Source organism: Euwallacea similis, chromosome 8 (genome assembly GCF_039881205.1).
Source record: "Euwallacea similis isolate ESF13 chromosome 8, ESF131.1, whole genome shotgun sequence".
NCBI classification, from domain to species: Eukaryota; Metazoa; Arthropoda; class Insecta; order Coleoptera; family Curculionidae; genus Euwallacea; species Euwallacea similis.
The window spans coordinates 3,495,069-3,513,500 of NC_089616.1; the positions used below are offsets into that span (position 1 = coordinate 3,495,069).

Here is an 18,432-nt window from a genome sequence, read left to right on the forward strand (position 1 = left end):
TAGAGTATTTTTATTAAAAATAACAAATAAACCACTTATATTATTCGTCGACGTTAATAAATAATAATACAAATATCTTTTAAGAAAACAGTCTGTTGAGTACCTTCATGAAATGAAAACCCCTCTGCTAGGAAACCAATCTCTGCTTGAACTTTTTAAGGAACTCTTTGGCTTGTTTGTCGCCCTGTCTGTGTTCCAACGCCTTGATGGCATCCATTTCTGAAATATGCATTAATTGTTGAAATGTTCTTAATACATACTACCTAAAAGATTTGCCTAGGTTAGTCGGTCGCCCCAATCTCTTTTTGACTTGGGGTAAATTATTCAGTGAATCACTGGTGTTTGGAATATCTTCAAATCGCACAAACGCCTCTCCAATATACTGGTTATTGTACCCCAGCAAGTCTTTATCCTTTACGCTCAGCAGTATAAGTCCATTTTTGACTTCTCTTTGTTCACTATTCAAATTCCTGCAATCATTTCCAATAATTACATTTAAGTCAAATTTCAATTGCCAAACTCACAAAGTAAAAGTCTCATCATAAAGCGGGAAAAGCGTCTTATTGTGAGTCTTAGTTTTTGGCTTTTCAATGTTGCCGAATTTGTGCTCGGGGAGAAGATGGATCCGTACGAAAGAATCTGTGGTTCCATTCGAATCCATCACAGCCAAGTCTCGTGCGTTCATTACCTCGATCTTCAAAATGTCCCCGTCAAACTTGCACCGAAACGAAATCTCTCCGAAAGGCGACTCGGAAAGTTTGTCGAATTTATTTGCCAGATCTAAATGCACTTCGTGAATGAGGTCGCAAGTTTCCAATCCGTTAATCCTTAAAATCTTTTCAGTACGTCTCAATGAATCACAGCTAGTGCAGTCGGAGGGGTCTTTGTAAGCTCCCAGCATAAGGGTTAGGGTTTTCTGGAGATTGGCGAAAAATGAGGGGGGACGACGATTCTGAAAGGAATGAATTCAATTTATCGCAAATTTATGTATTATAAAAGAAATTGGGTTTATGTGTAGGTGATGATCAGCAACTGTCAAGACCGCTGGATTGGTGAAAGCGCTTCTCACGTACCACTTGTTAGATCATTGGACTTAAATCCAGTAGAAAATGAAGAAATCGCCGACAAAAAGATGTTAGAAAGGTACTAATACATGGTAGTTTTTCGTTCAAAAAATAGTGCACAACTCAATTGATAGATACCTCAATATTAGTTTGAATAATTTCATCCAACGTCGTACTAAGCATATCCCACACGATTTCCATGGTGCGATTGAAGTTTTCATCATTCAATTCCCGATGCATAGTTTCTAAATTCTGGTCCACATAAAGCATTAATCGATCAATGCTGTTGCTGTCTTGATCGCATAGCTCAGCGCCTTCAATTAAAAGGCGTTTCATTGAAGGAGTCATCTGTTGAAAGAAAAGGTAGTATACTTTCTTGATTTTTTGAGTTTAAAATCTCACCTTTTGAACCACAGTTTGTAACAGTTCAACTATGGAATTTCTAACAGTGTCAATGGCATTGGAAATGACAATATCCAACGTATCTTGACATCTTTGAGCTTCCACTGGACTCTTCATTTCGAATATTTTCTTGATAATATTTTCCATGCCCAGATCTCGAGCGAACGGTTCCAAGGTTTCGCGTACATAATCGATGTTATTTATCGCCAAACACCATTCGTTAGTCACCTCGAATTTCTTTTCATAGATATTATCAACGGTGCCCATTCCTTCCACTTTGGCGGCCATTTTTTCCGCATAAAATACACAACATCGACAAATGTCCTAAAAAGGGAACAAAGGAGTAAAAGTTACTGTGTTTTACGTGGGATTAAAATTGACTTACGTCAATGATTTTGGCTATAAAGCTATAGCAACTTTCAATGTCAGGCCAATTTAGTTGCTGCCAGAACGTGTTTACCTAAAATTGTGATTTATAAAATGTCTGGAAATGTCCATGGAAATAAGAAATAAAAGTTGGATTTCTTATTATTTCAGTAAGTGAAAAAGCCGTTTTTAAATATCTACGCCACTGGAATTATAATTTTTAAAAACTCTCATCCCTGGGCGCATTCACTTTCTCTTCGGGTTGATTTTTGAATAAAATCCGTTTATGAGTTGAACACTATGTTATTCTAGGTGCGTTATGGCATGTTCGCCATGCAGTCAAGGATTTAAAAATATTTTTCTATTTTAACAAAAAATATGCATTAACTAGATGTAACTAAATAATTTTTGTTTACTAAAAAGGTGTAAAAAACTAAAGAAAAGTTATGTTTGTACAGAGGCTACGCAGCCGCTACACAAACATACCTTCCAATTATCAAAAGAGAAAAGAACTCTTTAGAAATTATACATATTAGGCAATTAAATGTGTTGTCACCATCCTATCAGGATCGTCAATCAGTGTATTTTATCGATTTTCATGCACTAAATATTACTAACCTGATAAAAAATAGTCAAAGTGTCTACAGCAGAAGAACTGTATTTCACAGTAGCATCTATGTGTACAAGTTGGTCTAAATCCACTGCCTTTTCTATCCTTTGAAGTGCTTTATATACGGCTATGTCCAGCCACTGAGCTACGCCTTCGTGGAACCACTACATATATGAAATAATATTGTTGAACAGGGTATGTTTGACTACTTTTGCACCCACCTGATGGAAATTCTTGATGTCAAACCCGTTATAATCCGCCGGACAAATGCCCTCCCCCAACGTGACAAAGCGCTGAATTGTCAGATACAAATTAAATAACGAAGTCCCTTCAGCTAACGGATCCATGGTTTGATCCGTGGTGGTCGGCCCATTACCAAAATTATACCCTGAATAATCCAAAGTCTTGAGGTTTTTGCAGATTTCACGCACCTCCGGCTCGCATAGCGACGACAATTGCTTTTGATAGAACGTGTACAGGCACTTCGCGTATTGGAAACTCATGTGCCTAATTAAAACCCGCGTATTGATTTCTTCTAAAAGATCATTTCTACTCACTCAATGAAAAGCTTATCGTAAAACTCCACGGCTTTCTGCAAATCACTTCTGAGCAACTGAACCAGTTGAATCAAGTTCTGAAGCCTCGCCAAAGCAGTTCCACTGGTCTCTTTGTTATTCTCTATAATGTAGTTCAACCAATCGCTAGCTCCTTGAGTTATGGCATCGTTTAGAGTTTGTTGAATATCACAGTGTGGACCCTCTTCGTTACACGTTACCCAAGGGTAGAGATTACGGGGAAATAGATCGATGTTTGTGGGTCCTAGAATCTTAAGGTAGTGCAGAATTTTCAGCACTTCGATTACCTGAAAGATTTGGAACTGGTAAGTTCACACTTAACATCAGTTTTTGAAATATGTATATGTATACCAAACTGAGGCGTATCTACCATCATTATTGGGCGTATACTCTGTGCATCAGGAGAATCTGCTGCTCGATAAAGTAACTTGTAAGATTGAGTGACTTAACAGTTCGAAAATTTGATCGAAATTATTCCACACGTAGTACCTTTGATTGCCTAAAAACTGTAGCACTGTGAACGACTCAACCTATTGGCCAAATGCACTGGCATACGCCCGACAACGACTAGCAAACCCAACGTTGTTAGTTTTTCATAAAAAAGAAAATTCTCTTAAATATTTACCTGCTTCATCACAGTCTTTTCACTTGTGTTTTTCTTTCTAATCTTTCTAATAATACTGAAACACGACGGCAACAATTTTCGTGTAGCATCCCAGAAAAGCCGCAAGTCTTCTTCAGGCACAATCTCGGTTTGGAGCGGCCTCAACAATTTCTCCAACAGTTTTGAAAACAACGTGAAGCTCAAAGGATGATTGTGGTGAATTCCTGCGTAGACCGAATAAGAGCAAAGGGCCACCTCGGTGGGGTTCAGACCAGATTGGGCGATGTGTTGGGTGAGCAACTGCTCGGCCTGCGGACTAAAGTTTCCGCACCACCAATAAGTGGAGACCTGAAGCATTTACAGTTAAATACTATATATGTATACTTGTGGGCATGTATTACCTTGGAAACTTCCAATTCGTGCAGAAGAATAATCCGTCGCATATGCCGGTGTTCCTGGGCTGCCACTTGATTGTTTTTCCCAGAGCTAAAGCAGATGCGCACCTTCAAAACGCCCTGTCTAGCCACTTTGTTCTTCTTGTCCAGAGTGTACCACATAGTCATTCCAGAGGCTGGAATCGTCTGGAAAAGTTTCATTAGTGTTTTGTATTGAAAATACCGAAAGAGGGCTAACGTTTAAAGGAATTCTGGCTCGCCCAATAAGCTCGTTGTCGTGCTGACCGGTAGTGGCAGTAACTGCGATTTCCTTCACCAACTTGCGCATCCCTTTAACGCCCTTGACTTCAAAAAGTTTTCCTAATTTTTCCTTAACAGATTCGGCAGGGTCAAAATCCCACACTTCTAGACAAAGGGTGTCATCCACAGATTTATCAGTTATAGGTCTGTAAGGGAACGCGTAATTAAGAACTAATTTAAAATTTAAGACACTGAGATCTAATGCAACTTACAATGCAAAATGCTCCTCCCATAGGGGATTCAAAGTCATCGGCTTGACGGAAGTATTATACCGATGAGAGGTATTGGAGGCTAAATATAAAGTGACGAAAGGGTCGCTCATGCCGTTAGAGTCTTTGGGTTTCAGTTCTTTGGCTTCGATAACTTCAACGTTAATGATCAGTTCTGGATCTTCCTTGTTTTCGGCGATTTCCATCAGCTGACGATGCTTGTCGTTGGGCACCCGGAAAGCGTCCTGGGCATAGGAAAAAAGGGACGTTTGGCCTACTTCCAGGCTGACGTCACAACCTACATTATGCAGGATCACGTAGAGGATCTCGGTGTACAGTTCATCAATCTGAAATTTTGAGTGAACAAATTAACTGATTTTATAAACAGAAAATTTAGTTTTTCTGACGGTAATTACGTGCGTGTTTTATGTAATGTTTCTGTTCGCTCAAGAGTCAAGTTAAAGGTCGGTTATTTTCGTATTGTTCAAAGCAGCTATAGAGAAGTGCTGCTAAAATTAATTGCAGACACCGTTCGTTAATGAGTGTGCCGATAAATGTTTTACGTATTGAGAGAGAAAAATGTGAAAAATCTCTACGTCACCGGAAGGCAAAATTAATAATAATGACGTTAATAAAAAACAGACTTCAGTTACACCCACATAGGATTATTTCATTCAGTTGAAAATGGCAACAATGCGCTTCACGTTTGTTTATTCCAATAGACGTCAAACTTTGATGTTATCAAAGGTTGAGGCAAGTAACCAACGTTGCCGGATGGTACATAAAATCTGAAGGGTTCAGTAATTTTCAATACAACTCCAGGTTCGATTGGAAAAAACGAAGGACGAATTTTAGTCGCCTCCAAGTAATTTCAAACAGAGACCTTGGAGGTGTTTACTTCGAAGGCTGCACAATTATAAATATCAACCAGAGGTTTGATTTGCGTGTAATCAGAGGTAATTCACTTACAGTCATAGAAGCCAAATACATGCTAGTCTGCCTTTGGAGCTCCTCCTTTTTAACCCCCCGAAAATGGTTCCTCGGCAGAGACCTCTTTCTGATCACCGTAGAGTACTTATTGGTTCCATTTAGGGCTATTTCGGACACACTCGATCTCATCATTATCACTTATTGCGAAGAGTCAAGGGGTCACGAACAAGTTCTTTGCATTTAGAATGCGAGGTATAGGATAGATACTTGTCTTTTTTTGCATGTATCACTACTAGTGCATTTAACAGCCAAAAAGAATACTGAAAGGGTCACGTAAGTTTCCTAATAAATACCACATAAATATATTAAAGACCACAATAATATATTAAAGAAACCGGAATTGAAAAATATTCTTTTTATGTATTTTCGATTTTCGGTCGCAATTCCCGATTGGTCAGGGCAGGACTGACTTGCTACAATAATTTCGATCCGAATCGTGCCAAATCTATTCTGGTATATTGATATGCGTGCTCTCACTTCTCGCTACTAAAAGATGTATACTAAAAGCATACGGGAATATGAATGATATTCCCACCTTTTCGCGAAACTGCTAGGCAGGATTTAAGGTAAGGAATAAATCGATTTTTCGGACAGGAGAAAAAGTATTGATCTAGCACCAAACACAAACATTATGCATCAATGTCGCTATACGGACGGAAGACCTATGAATTTCACGAAATTTTTATATATAACAAAAATTCTTTATTTTGCTGTCTAAAAAGGTTTCCTGTGGGCGCCTCTGATCACTGTTATCTTTAAGGTTTATTTTCGGCTCTACATTGTCATTTAAGTTGTCCTAAGTGGCATGCAATATCTGCGTTCTGATCATTAATTAATACGGTGCTACTATGAGATCGGTAACCTGCTGGGGATTTGACCTATTTCGCTCAATTGTTGCTAAAAGAAGTTTTTATCACTTTTTATGTCAAAAAGAGTGAAAGTGATTCAGAGGCCCCCGAAACAAGTTATTAAATAAAAGACCTTCACGCGATCAAACTTATTTTTAAGCATATTGTGAATTTCTAAATTATTTTTGAAATAGCGGTCAATGTTCAGAGAGCAACTCTGGCGTGTGCTTAATGTTAAAATTGCACTTAAGAGAAATTATTGAAATTTTCTCAGTGTTGGCTCTAGGCTTAATATTTTAGCAGCTATATAGTTCAAATAAGACGCCCAATATGTTTTGAACCTTCAATTTTAACTCCTGCATACCATCGTGTCCCACGGACTTCATTGACTTGCAGCTATGTATTAATGTAGGTCCTTTAATGCAGACTCTTTGATCATAAGCGGCTTCGGGAAAAACTTGACAAGATTTTGGACGTTTCGGTTTAAGGTCGTTTGACACAGATAAAACCGTATTCGTCACGCTACTGGGTACCTTTAGATTAATTCAGATAAAGTATCTTTGGGTACCAAGTAGTGAGTGCTCAATAGAATGTCATTTGCTTTCATTTGCACTTTTCAAAGATTGATAAATGAATTCTGATCTGATTTATCAAACATTTTTATTCTCGTTTTCCTTAATGATATTATTGTCGTTTCTTCAGATTTTCTGCCACATGTTACATGCGACAACATTATGAGTGATGAAACTTTTCTTGTCATTTGGTGAATGCACATGCTTCGCGTGTTTCTCATTTTTAATGAAAATTATTATATGCATTCTTGACAAGATGACGAATTGATTTTGGATGTTTTGGTCTTAGTTTGGACGTTTTATTGACTATTTTAACTAGGCGACCCAGCCATTATCTAAAATGAGCATGGAAATCGCATGCACGTGCAATCCAAATCCAGGGATTCGAAGTTCTTTCCACGATTTGGTCTGGATGATCGTCAGAAACTCGCGCTCTATCAACATATTTACGAAATATCCCTCACAAGAACAGGATGAAAGAAGTCACTAAAAATTACGTTGATCTTTCCATGTGACCTGATTTTGTGTCTGGACTGTGGTATCTAGTATATGTACAATAAAATGTGACGGGCATTTCAAGGACACATTTACCGCTAGTATTATCCATGTTCTTACTGTACAAGAAACACTTGTAGTGCCCAAAATGTTCTTACCACATTTGTAATTGTGTCATTGATGTGCGGCCGGGCTAAATATAACTTTCGACTAAATAAACCCAGCCGCAAAGCCGATCAAACTTAATCAAGCTGGGTCGTAAAAACATATTTTTTTAAAAGTTTATTTTCTGATTAAAGTTTATGATCCAGATTACCGTACTGAAATGACGGAACCAGGAACGTTCTCATTAGAACTGCGGATAGACGCCTTGACTGGAAACCACAATAAGAGAGGATCTAGGATTTACGTAAACTGAATAGTTTCAGTGGCTTGATGCTTCGTGCTTCCGCGGCAATGTGCGTAAAACAATAATCAACTGAGGTTTTACGACACAGTCTTGAATGTTTGAACTATCTTTAATAGTTTACATTGAAGAACGTGAAAATATACAACTTTTCTTCCCGGAGATTATTAATATGTTTGTACGAATAGAAGGAGAGATAGTTACTTACATTAAATGCTGCGGCAATAAACTCAGTTTCCAAGTCCTCTTTCTCATTTTCAGAGTCTGAAGTTGAAGATTCACTCTCTGCGGATGTAAGTTTTTCTTCTGAGTCTTCTTCCTCATCGTCCTGTAAATATTTAAATGGATAAATAAGTACTTTAATTTATTATGTACTAATTACTTTTGGAGCAATTTGTGCGGCTGCTTCTGCAACTTGTTCCTTCTCAGCTTGCTCCCTGGTCTGAGCCATTTCCGCTTGCTCGCGGAAGAGCGAACCAAATCTTTCGAAAAACCCATTATCTACTTGCTGGATTCTGGAAATTAAAGTAATTTTATTAAAGTTAAATGCAGATTAATTTTGCGGAAATACTCCTGAGTAGGCAAAGAAAACAATAAAAAAAAGACGTAAACGTTATGACTTTTATTCATTTTTATATTATTTAATACATCTTATTATGTTATCTAACAATAACCATATTTTATTTTTGGAAGACTCTTGGAAGACATTTGTTTCTAAAATAGGCACCCTTTAGAAGAGGCTTAAAAGGGCGTTTGATGAAGACCCTTATATAACACTAAATTATTGATAAATTACATTCTAGAAATCAATTTGTATTCAGGGTGATCTTCCAATATTGTAAGACCACATGCAAGCAAAATTTATTATGTTTCAAACTACGAAAATATTCACAAATATTGCAGTCTTAAAAAAAATTAATAAACATATTCAAAAATCAAGTCTTTTAAGCCAGATTTCCAATACAAGTATACTTAATATACATATAATCCTCCATTCCCAAGTGAGATCCCTCCCTCCCTAAACCTGATTGCTTAACTCCTCCAAAAGGAGCCTCCGCGCATGAAATTAGCCCCTCATTTACCCCAACCATGCCCACTTCCATGTTCTTGCTAACCCGGAAGATTTGCGACACGTCTTCGGAATAAAAATACCCCGCCAAGCCTACGTCGCATCCATTGGCAATATCTAACGCTTCCTTTTCAGTTTTAAATTTTATTAAACTTATTACTGGCCCAAAGACTTCTTCTCCATAGACAAGCATAGTGTCATTGATATCTGTGAGGATTGTGGGCTGATAGAAGAACCTACCTAAATCTGACGCAGGCTTTCCTCCTTCAAAGGTAGACATTTAAAAGAATTTTATACTCTAAACCAAGCTGTGGAACATACCTGTGACAATCTTAGCCCCCTTTGAAACAGCGTCATTAACAAAATCAGCCACTTTATGCAATTGTGCCTCATTTATTAAAGGTCCCAGTTGCACTCCTTCTTGTAAACCATCCCCTATTTTCAAGGCCTTCACTCTGTTGGTTAGTTTGTCTAAAAATGTATCATAAACCTCCTCTTGGATGAAAAATCTGTTTGCAGCAACACAAGTTTGTCCACAGTTTCTAAATTTAGCTGTCAAAGCTCCTTCAACAGCTTTATCTATGTTAGCAGAGTTGAAAACAATAAAAGGGGCATTTCCTCCCAGTTCAAGCCCTAATCGCTTTATTCCATGTGCACATTGCTGATACAGAATTCTTCCAACTGCTGTAGAACCAGTAAATGAAATTCCTGCCACCAAATGATGCTCACATAGGAGTTTTCCTATGGCAGGAGTGTTTAATCTGCTGCTAGTGACAATATTGACAACACCTGGAGGAAATCCGGCTTTTTCGGCATATTTACCCATTTCAATTGCAGTCAAAGGAGTGTCCTCAGCTGGCTTAATCACCACAGTACATCCTGCAGCTAATGCAGCTGAAGCTTTACGTGCAATCATTGCATGAGGAAAATTCCAAGGAGTAATTAACCCCACAACTCCAATTGGCTGATGATGTACTAAAAGCCTCTTAGAGGGGGTTGAGCTTGGAAGTACATCACCACGCACTTGACGCGCTAGTTCCGAAAACCATTCAATAAAAGAATTACCATAAACAACCTCCCCATTTGCCTCAACCAATGGCTTCCCTGACTCTAAAGTCAAAATTTCTGCAATTTCCTTTTGGTTAGCCAACATTAAATCGTACCACTTTCTGAGAATTTGCGATCTTTGCTTAGCAGTGGTGTCCTTCCAAGTCTGGAAGGCTTTAAATGCTGCATCAATAGCAGTCTGTGTGTCTTTGATATGCATATCAGGCACACTTCCCACAACATTACCATTTACAGGATTATACACTTTCAAGGTTTTGCCGCTTACGGCATCGACCCACTGGCCGTCAATGAAACCCTTGCGATTTAGGGCCGTTGTACTATTCTTATGCATCTTCCTTATGCTTGGTCTGCTGAGCATTAACCTCAAAATTGAGGGAATATTACTCTGTAGCGTAATCATGTTGTATTTGTAGGTTATGCCCATTTAAATTATCACAGTCATTAGGAATGAACGAATTAAGGGTTTACACGTAAATTGCAAAAACAATAGTTGATAAAACAATTGATTGAAGGTTTCAGAAAGGAATATTTAGGAGTGTTATCGTCGAGAGCTTGCGCATTTCGATCCTGGTGCCAATCAGGTTCAATTGAACGTTAGTTTGGAATCATTATTCTTAACTAGGTTGATTAAGGTCATTGTTAGGCTTAAGCAAAAATATTAATACTCACTTGGGCCTTAATGCTCTCGGAAGGAGGAATAAATAAAGGGAGACCACGAAAAAATAAAGTAAACAATAAACAGAAATGACAACCAGCTGATTCCTTCAGTTTTACTGGTTGTCTATACATCGGTAAATTGCAAAGTATAGATGATTAATTAAAGTGACTGTTGGCTTAATTTAAGCAAATAACATGATATTCATTTAAAGAACTGTTCAATATTCTTAAAATTTAGGGTAAATAATATTAATGAAGAAAAGCAGCTTTTAAATTGATAGAAATAATAAAAATGAATAAAAAGCAGCTGGTAAGTTTAACTGGTTGTCTACATAATGCTAATGAAATGTCGCTAGGAATGGTGTAAGTAGAAATATCGACAATTTCCAAGGTAGACAATGCAGAATTAACTTACATCTCAAATTTGTAACATGCTAAAAAGCTTGTTACTTATTATGAGTAAGTTGGAATTTTTAGTGCTTTCATATGTTGACTTTGACTCACATTTTAGACCTAATTATCATTTTTTGTTTAATTTCTTCAATTATTAATATAAGTCAGGGACTGGAGCTTGTATCTTTTTAAACGTCTTCAGCCTTAAATATATTCTGCTTTATAAAATTGGCTAATAATGCTTTATAAGGGATTATGCCCGCATAGTTTCACGCAATATATTAATTCTACGTCTTGAAGTACGAAAATGAAGAAATTTACTTCATTTTAAACGCGTCTGCAATAGTTTCATAGCAAGCAAGTCAAGGATGAATGATCTCATTTGAAAAAATTGATCAACATCTTTTCTCATTGTTAGATTACTCACACTGAATCATTATAAGCCATATAAATACCCTTTTTGACTCTAAGACCGGCAGGACACGATGTCTCTAGAACTTCTCTACAAACTTCAGAAGTCCTATTGCGCTTTTAAAGCTCTGATTGTGAGTAAGGCAATCGGCCTAGTAACATGGAACTTTTTGGGGCCATTTTTCTACTAGAAAAACGCATCAAACATTTTTATTGCCACTTGTGCACCTACCGAATTTCGTGTTCCGATTTGTCGACCTGATTGACCGACTTCTGAGAGTTCAGCCTCGTGTAGATCTGCTTCCACATCAATTCTTCACTCTCCATATCCCCCATTTTTAACACAGGAACGCCACAAAATTCACAATAATCACTAACTTTTTTAATATATGTAGTTTCCACTCAGTTGTAATAATGCCGGCACTCGACGTTTCGCACTACTGCACCGCACAACAAACCATTTACGGAAGATGGTTGAGTCATCCACACGAGTCTGCGAATGACCATCATTTGAACAATAACAATTTTTGCATTATCGTGTGGTTCTTTTGGTACCACTTCTCTCCTGCACGACCTCGCTTACTTGTTGGAAATTACGTGGGTCGAATAACCCATGTGAAATCGGTATAAGTTATGTGACGACTAGATGCAGCGTCAGCATAAAAGAAGCTGAGAAAACAGAACAAGACAAGAAAAAAGATAGGAGAATGTAAAGTTGTAGTCAAATAATGGGATTCAAATAAACCTAATGTTTGTGCGCCAGAAAAGTAAAAATGTTCTTTTCAAAAAGGCCTTTCACCGATCCCGTTAATTAAGTCATACGCAAATCTCAGAGAAGAGGATTGGAGGTCATAGATGCTGGGTCAGCTACTAGAATAATACTTTTTATTTGGCATTATACAGGTTATTCCACCGGCAAACGCCATTAGACGTTTTGGAAAAACCATGAATGGTCAAGTTACGAAAATTTAGTGGTTTGGTAAGAGCCGTGGAACGACGTCATCTAAAACATTTTCAATAACGTTACAATTCCGGTTGTACCAGAAGTCGATTCTTGCTTATTTTAAAACTGAACACCCTATAGATTTATTGCATTTTTGGCGTTCAATTTTGATATAAGTTTGTTAATGCGTTGTGGCTTTCTTAGAATTAATAGTTTTCAAGATATATACATGTATGCAATTTAATGTTGAAATTAACAGATATCTGCAGAATTGCAAATTGTTAACAAGCGGAAAGGTATTTTGTAACTCTTCTGCCACAATACTGGGAAAGGTCCATACATTAGTACGCTGTCAAGCTTTGCCTAGTTTTTTTTTATAGGGGGTGTTCACAGAAATAAAGCTAATTTGGACATAAAAAAATGGTCAAAACTTAAAAATTTTAAATGGAACTCTACCATTATTTTGATGTAATATGAAACTACGTTGAAAGAGAACCGATGTTCACATTTAGTTACCTGTAGTAAAGTTGCGCAGTTTTTGAGTAATGTCGTTTTATAAATTGATGCAGGGATAGCAAGTCTCTAATTCTAAGCCGCAATGCGAAAATGATAGACGTATTGATGGAAACATTTGTGTGCAAAGAAATTAATTATTTTATTGTTGAGATTACTTTAATTACTAAGAACGAACGGTTTAATCAGCATAACAATCGCTAAAAAAAGTCAATAAAAATTGAAATAAATGATCGTAAAACATGTTCGAATTGTCGGTTATCTATTTTCAAACATTTCTGTAGATACGTCTATCATGTTCGCATTACAGCTAGAATTACAGACGTACTATTCCTGCATCAACTTTTAAAACGAAATTACTCAAAAGCTATGCAACTTTAGTATAAGTAATTTAATGTGAAGATAGGTTCTTTTTCGAGGTAGTACCCCATAATAATAGTAGGGTTCCGTTTAAAATTTTTAAGTTGTGACCCATTTTTGATCTCCAAGTTGACTCTGTTATATTAAAATTCAATGTAGAATCCAAAAATACGATAATATATAGGGTGTTCCATCTAAAATAAGCAAGCAGTATCTACTTCTGGTACAGTCAGAAATGCGACGACATTGAAAGTATTTTTAATGAGGTCGCCCCTAGACTCTTACCAAATATCTATATTTTCATAGTTTTGCTATTCATAATTTTCCTAAAACGTCTAATGGTGGTTTCCGGTGAAACGCCCTGTATTGATAGGCGAATTACGGCACGTTTATGGATTAATAAAAGAAAATAAAAAAATAAAGAGATTGACGTGTTAATGCCTGAAATTTTGCCCTAAAAATCCTCTCCACACTTCAAATCTAAAGCCTCTTTCTAATGCATTTTGACGGGGATATAGGACTGAGCAAAAAACTTGTTTATTTGATATTTTGACAGTTTAGTGGAGCTCTAAAGAGCCCATTTCAGACTACAATTAAAGGACATTTTAACGTTCCCCTAATATCTTATAGCAATACATATTATTATAAAGCTCTAAGAAAACGATAATTTCCCTGCGGCTTCTCAAGCTGCAAAGCTGCACAGTAAAATTCTTTAGAAGGTGTATCTACTGACCTTCGCTTCGGCAAATGGGAAAAAGACACATAGGAAGGCAGCTTCCACATTTCCAATTGGTTTTCTCGAATCACAGCAATAAGCACATTAATGCTAATACTAATGATTGATATGGCACTCTCTCTGGACCAGTACTATACGCAACATTTGACCCACAATCTTCAAAATACACAATATTGTTCTAATACCGTACATGTTTTTATTGTTATTGTTATCAGTAAAATTCTTAGGATTATAGCTGATTTCGCAGACGGAGTAGGGGCAATTAAGAACTTAACTCGCAGTGCTTTCCAGCTGACGCACTGCCGGCAAACCCGATTAAGAGAAGAGTCAGACGGTGATTTGTGTTGGATAAAGTTTTTTTTATTTAATAAGGCAAAATTTATAGAGCTTCATCACTTTCCCGAAATTGATAAATCAATAAACGATAATATAGGCTTGCTCGCTTTAAAATATTATAAACAGAGGGTTCGGTATGTAGGTGTCTGGAGCAGTAAGAATGATTGTTAATCTAGGTTCAGAACTAATAAGACCTATTATTAATTTTCCGGACCGCTAAAAGAAAACAGACGGATATACAGGGTGTTTCAGAACAGTGGCGACAAATCGATACAGCTAATAGATTATCGAAAAATAAGTATAGTTTACTTAATAAGTGATGACCGCGTGGGTCAGTATAGAAATTGCACCACAAGTTTTGTTGTACCCCTTGAAAAATCCTTGAGGTTTCTGAATCATATCAAAAGCACTGAAAATTCTTCCAGTTAATTCTTCAACATTTATTACTGGTTATCACTTTGAACATTTATTGTAATAGTAGTGTTTATTTTATTGTAGTTAGGTAGTATTGAAAGCGATGTTAGAAAAATCTCAGACTTTCTTAAAGAAAGCGTTTGAAATCGATATGACAATAATTATTATTTTTCTGGGCAACCGTTCACTTTAAGGCATTTTACCAAGAGTACCTTTTTTATGCAGAATTGATAGTTCTTTCAAATTCTTCAACTCTTTTACCGATAAATCTAAATTTTAAAAAGTTTTGGATAAAAATATGTAACGATACACTTATAATTAGCGCCCTTTATAATGTACAAGGTTTTAATTACGTCGACCAAATTTATCGGATTAAGAAACAAAGGTACACCGATTTTCATTTCAATAGCTACAGTAGTTTTGAAGTAAACTAAAAAAATAAAATAAAAAAGTTTAACGCCCTGTATCTCAGACATGACAGGTCTTAGGACAATCGTTTATTTAAGTAAACTATATGTAAGATTCAGGTGTGGTTATGAGAAAAATGAAGCAATAGAAGTTTTGAGGCGCTTCTTTACTTCTCAAGAACCAAGGCCGGAGCGCATCCCGATGCACACGTCCTAGCCACCCTCGAGTGCATCCCTTTTTTTTTAAGAGCATTGATAAGCCACATTCCAGGCTTTTTCCCACGATTACCTGATCCATCTTCAATATTTTTTTCGCCTATGTTAAAGGAATTCATAAACAACCCTCTATCGTTTTCTCAAGCTTATCTTAAAAGGAATTTACGGCTAACCCTCATATCATTTTCAGATAGCATTACTTAATGGTCTTAACGTAAACAAGGAATGTTCACATATATGTTAGGGAATAATTACTCATTTTTTAAAAATATTTAATTTCTATAAGATTGCTGGGGGGTAAAATGAGGCTTGCGGTCGACCCGGCGGCTCAAGAGCAAGTGTGTTCCTTCTTTTCTTAAAAACCCCCTTTTCATCCAAAACTCCAAAATTGCCCGACGTCTGTTATCTGTCTCCCTAACAGCTCACAAATTTAGCAATCCAAAAAATTAAAGTGTCGCTTCAGCTCAGAAATGAAATAAGTTCGACATGCCTACCATTAATAGCTACACAAAACAGAACGCTATCATTAATATCTAATCCTAAGAAAAAGGGGCTCTTGTCCTTGTTGTCGGGTACGGTGTCAAAATATGAAGGGAACGCTCACATATACTTATTTATCGATAATCTATTACCTGTATCGATTTGTCACCGCAGTTCCAAAACGCCCTGTATAAGACAAGAAGTGCGTGTTTCATTTTTCGTTTATATAACCCAGCGATTTGCTGGTAAATGTCCTTTAATTAGCGCATGCTCAACACACACCTGACAGGATTTTGCGATTCCTTCTCCCCCTCACGTTTCAATGCTTGTTCCGGTAACTTCCCGACCATTTCCCTCCACAAATTCTCTTCTCTGTCCATTTTAAGAAATTTCCTTAACGCAAAAATATTTACACACAATTCCACCGGCACGATTCGTAAATTTGTAAACAGATCAATGTTAAAAATAGGCGTGGTCCGTTCACGAAAACAGAGCCACTCAAACTAGATCTTTCAACTGGTTTAAATGTGCTTAGAACCGCGATTTTAAGATGGTGGAAAAATTTCATTAGTCATATCCCATGGTTTTAATTATGTTTGGTACAGAAAAAGACAGATTGTTACGCTCTTTTAATCAAATACTGCTTAGTTATACTGTGGGGGTTTTAGAAGTCCGTTAGGTTTGTAAATATTTAAGCGGTCAAGATAAATAATAATTTTACTGTGGTGCACCGGACCTTGGGGCCGCACTCTCCAAGTCCAAATATTATGGTTTTTACCGCCTAATGGTTTATTTGCGATTCTAGGAGAATGTCCTGGGAGTATACTTTAAATTTGGAGCGGCTGTTTGCGTAGCAGCCAGATGTTATGAATTTGCGGTCAAAGGGAGATAATGATGACTTAATCAGTTTTTCGCTAATGCTAATCGTGGAGCACATAAATCCCCTAGTTGCATAGATTTTTTTTTATTTGGATTAAATAGATAACCGATAAATAATAATATCAATTAAGGTCAAAGAGTCAGTAATTTGCGTGAAAAAAAACACGAAAAGCTTCGGAAACCGTCGGATGAATCACCGCCATAATTAACCCAAGAACAATGCGTGTTCCGCTTGAAGGGCCATACTCGTACCATCTTACGTGGAGAGCCCCAAACCAGCGGCTTAAAATAGCTTTTTTCCTCCAGAACTTGGTCTAAACGACTATGACTATGAACTCGGGCACAATCATTAAAATTCCTAACATCCTTATCAATACAAACACAGCTGTTGATGGTAGCCGACCAACGAACGTAAATTTCGTAGAATGGTAAATTTGCATTGCGTATATAAAGAACGTTTAGTTAATGACTAACAATAATAGAACATCGGAGTTATGTAAACATGTAATTTTAAAAGCAATTTTCGTCTCTCAAAGTTACTTACCGAGGATCGCTCACTACCGCCTTCCCAGGTTCCTCCTTGCTCTTCCGCAAGTTCCACTTCAGCAGCTTGGAAAGTCGGTTCTTCTTCAACAGTTTCGGAGCGAAATTGGTTCGGATTAGCACTGGCTTCATTTGAAGCATCCTCAGCCTTTCGAAAATGCACCTGAAACTTACCCCGAACTTTTAAGTGGCCGATCGAGACTAAAATCAAACTTAAACATCAGTTTCTGATAGACAGACCGCGATAACTCCTCAACACGCATATTTTTACCAATTTATTTTTAGGCATCTTCGGGAAAAAATTATTGTCGCAATTTTTATTGCAAAATGCATGCGTGGTACGGATTTATGCTCGGACGAAGACACGTTTTTATTGGCTCGTGTCGAGCGAAATACTTACAAGTCAAAACAGAAAAAATTGCTCCATGCCCGTAAGGTCCCTGCATAAAAGTATGAGGATGTTTCGTAACATGAATAAACGTGATAATGAGATATGTATGCACTGAGATCTAATTAGATAAGATAAAGGCAAATGGGGTAATAAAGGCTGTGCGAAGTCAAATTTAAGTCCACACTGGAGATTCAACTATTAAAATCGGGATTATAAATTTACTTACGTTTCTATCAGATTGCCTGCGCTCTCAAGCGAAATTGGTGAGCAAACTGGCCAAAATCAAGTTTAGATCTCATTTTTATAGAAATCAATTTTTCATAATCGTATACCATCATGTGACCCAGAGGTGAAATTACATCAACAAGGTAAATTTTAGCATAGAAGCTGGATTACCTTCTGGTTATTGTGTGAAATCCCAAAATAAACTGACCCACTTTGCTTGGAATTTTGGATGAAGAAATTTGGCATATTATTATCGATAATTAAATGACCCAAATTTGCCTTCAAATCCAAAAAACCGGAACTAATATTGAAGGAAACTCACGTGTAAATCTTCCCCGTCTGATCCGGGTCGACCGCTATCGGTCTCCCTCTGCGAAGGGAAGAAACTCTTCTGGCAGGTACAAACCCGCGTCTGCCCCTTCTTCTTCGCATGGCATTGGACCTTTTCAACAAACACTTCTCGCAGGACTCCGCCGATTCTTCTGCTATGCGATAACACTCCAGGCTTCTCATCCACTGCTCATACATGTTTCTTCCGCAAAAAAGGTCTTTTAA

General features: G+C 37.2%; 3 protein-coding genes across 8 annotated transcripts in view; 1 reads left to right on the forward strand and 2 right to left on the reverse strand.

Annotated features, from left to right (window-relative positions):
• mRpL2 (mitochondrial ribosomal protein L2) overlaps window positions 1-18,432 on the forward strand; it is a 54,324-nt gene that overhangs the window by 23,161 nt on the left and 12,731 nt on the right. The window lies entirely within an intron of this gene.
• stac (C2 and C2B_Munc13-like domain-containing protein staccato) lies at window positions 13-18,420 on the reverse strand. 6 transcript variants are annotated; one of them, XM_066392313.1, is made up of 17 exons: window positions 18,200-18,420; window positions 17,263-17,424; window positions 8,219-8,351; window positions 8,045-8,164; window positions 4,529-4,872; window positions 4,255-4,462; window positions 4,023-4,202; window positions 3,643-3,969; window positions 3,000-3,304; window positions 2,664-2,949; window positions 2,451-2,606; window positions 1,852-1,926; window positions 1,467-1,790; window positions 1,203-1,412; window positions 525-952; window positions 277-470; window positions 28-219 (listed from the first exon to the last, which is right to left on the reverse strand). In XM_066392313.1, exons 1-17 carry the CDS (start codon window positions 18,403-18,405, stop codon window positions 128-130), a joined length of 3,750 nt encoding a protein of 1,249 aa, XP_066248410.1. In that variant the 5' UTR covers window positions 18,406-18,420; the 3' UTR covers window positions 28-127. The 6 variants fall into 6 exon arrangements, with proteins under 6 accessions (XP_066248413.1, XP_066248414.1, XP_066248411.1 ...); XM_066392312.1 differs by having other exon boundaries at window positions 17,263-17,430; XM_066392316.1 differs by lacking the exons at window positions 17,263-17,424; window positions 18,200-18,420 and adding an exon at window positions 16,122-16,326 and having other exon boundaries at window positions 13-219.
• Window positions 8,444-10,677, reverse strand: Ssadh (succinic semialdehyde dehydrogenase). Its single transcript, XM_066392324.1, has 2 exons — window positions 9,227-10,677; window positions 8,444-9,169 (listed from the first exon to the last, which is right to left on the reverse strand). The coding sequence occupies exons 1-2, from the start codon at window positions 10,395-10,397 to the stop codon at window positions 8,781-8,783; spliced, it is 1,560 nt and encodes a 519-aa protein (XP_066248421.1). The 5' UTR covers window positions 10,398-10,677; the 3' UTR covers window positions 8,444-8,780.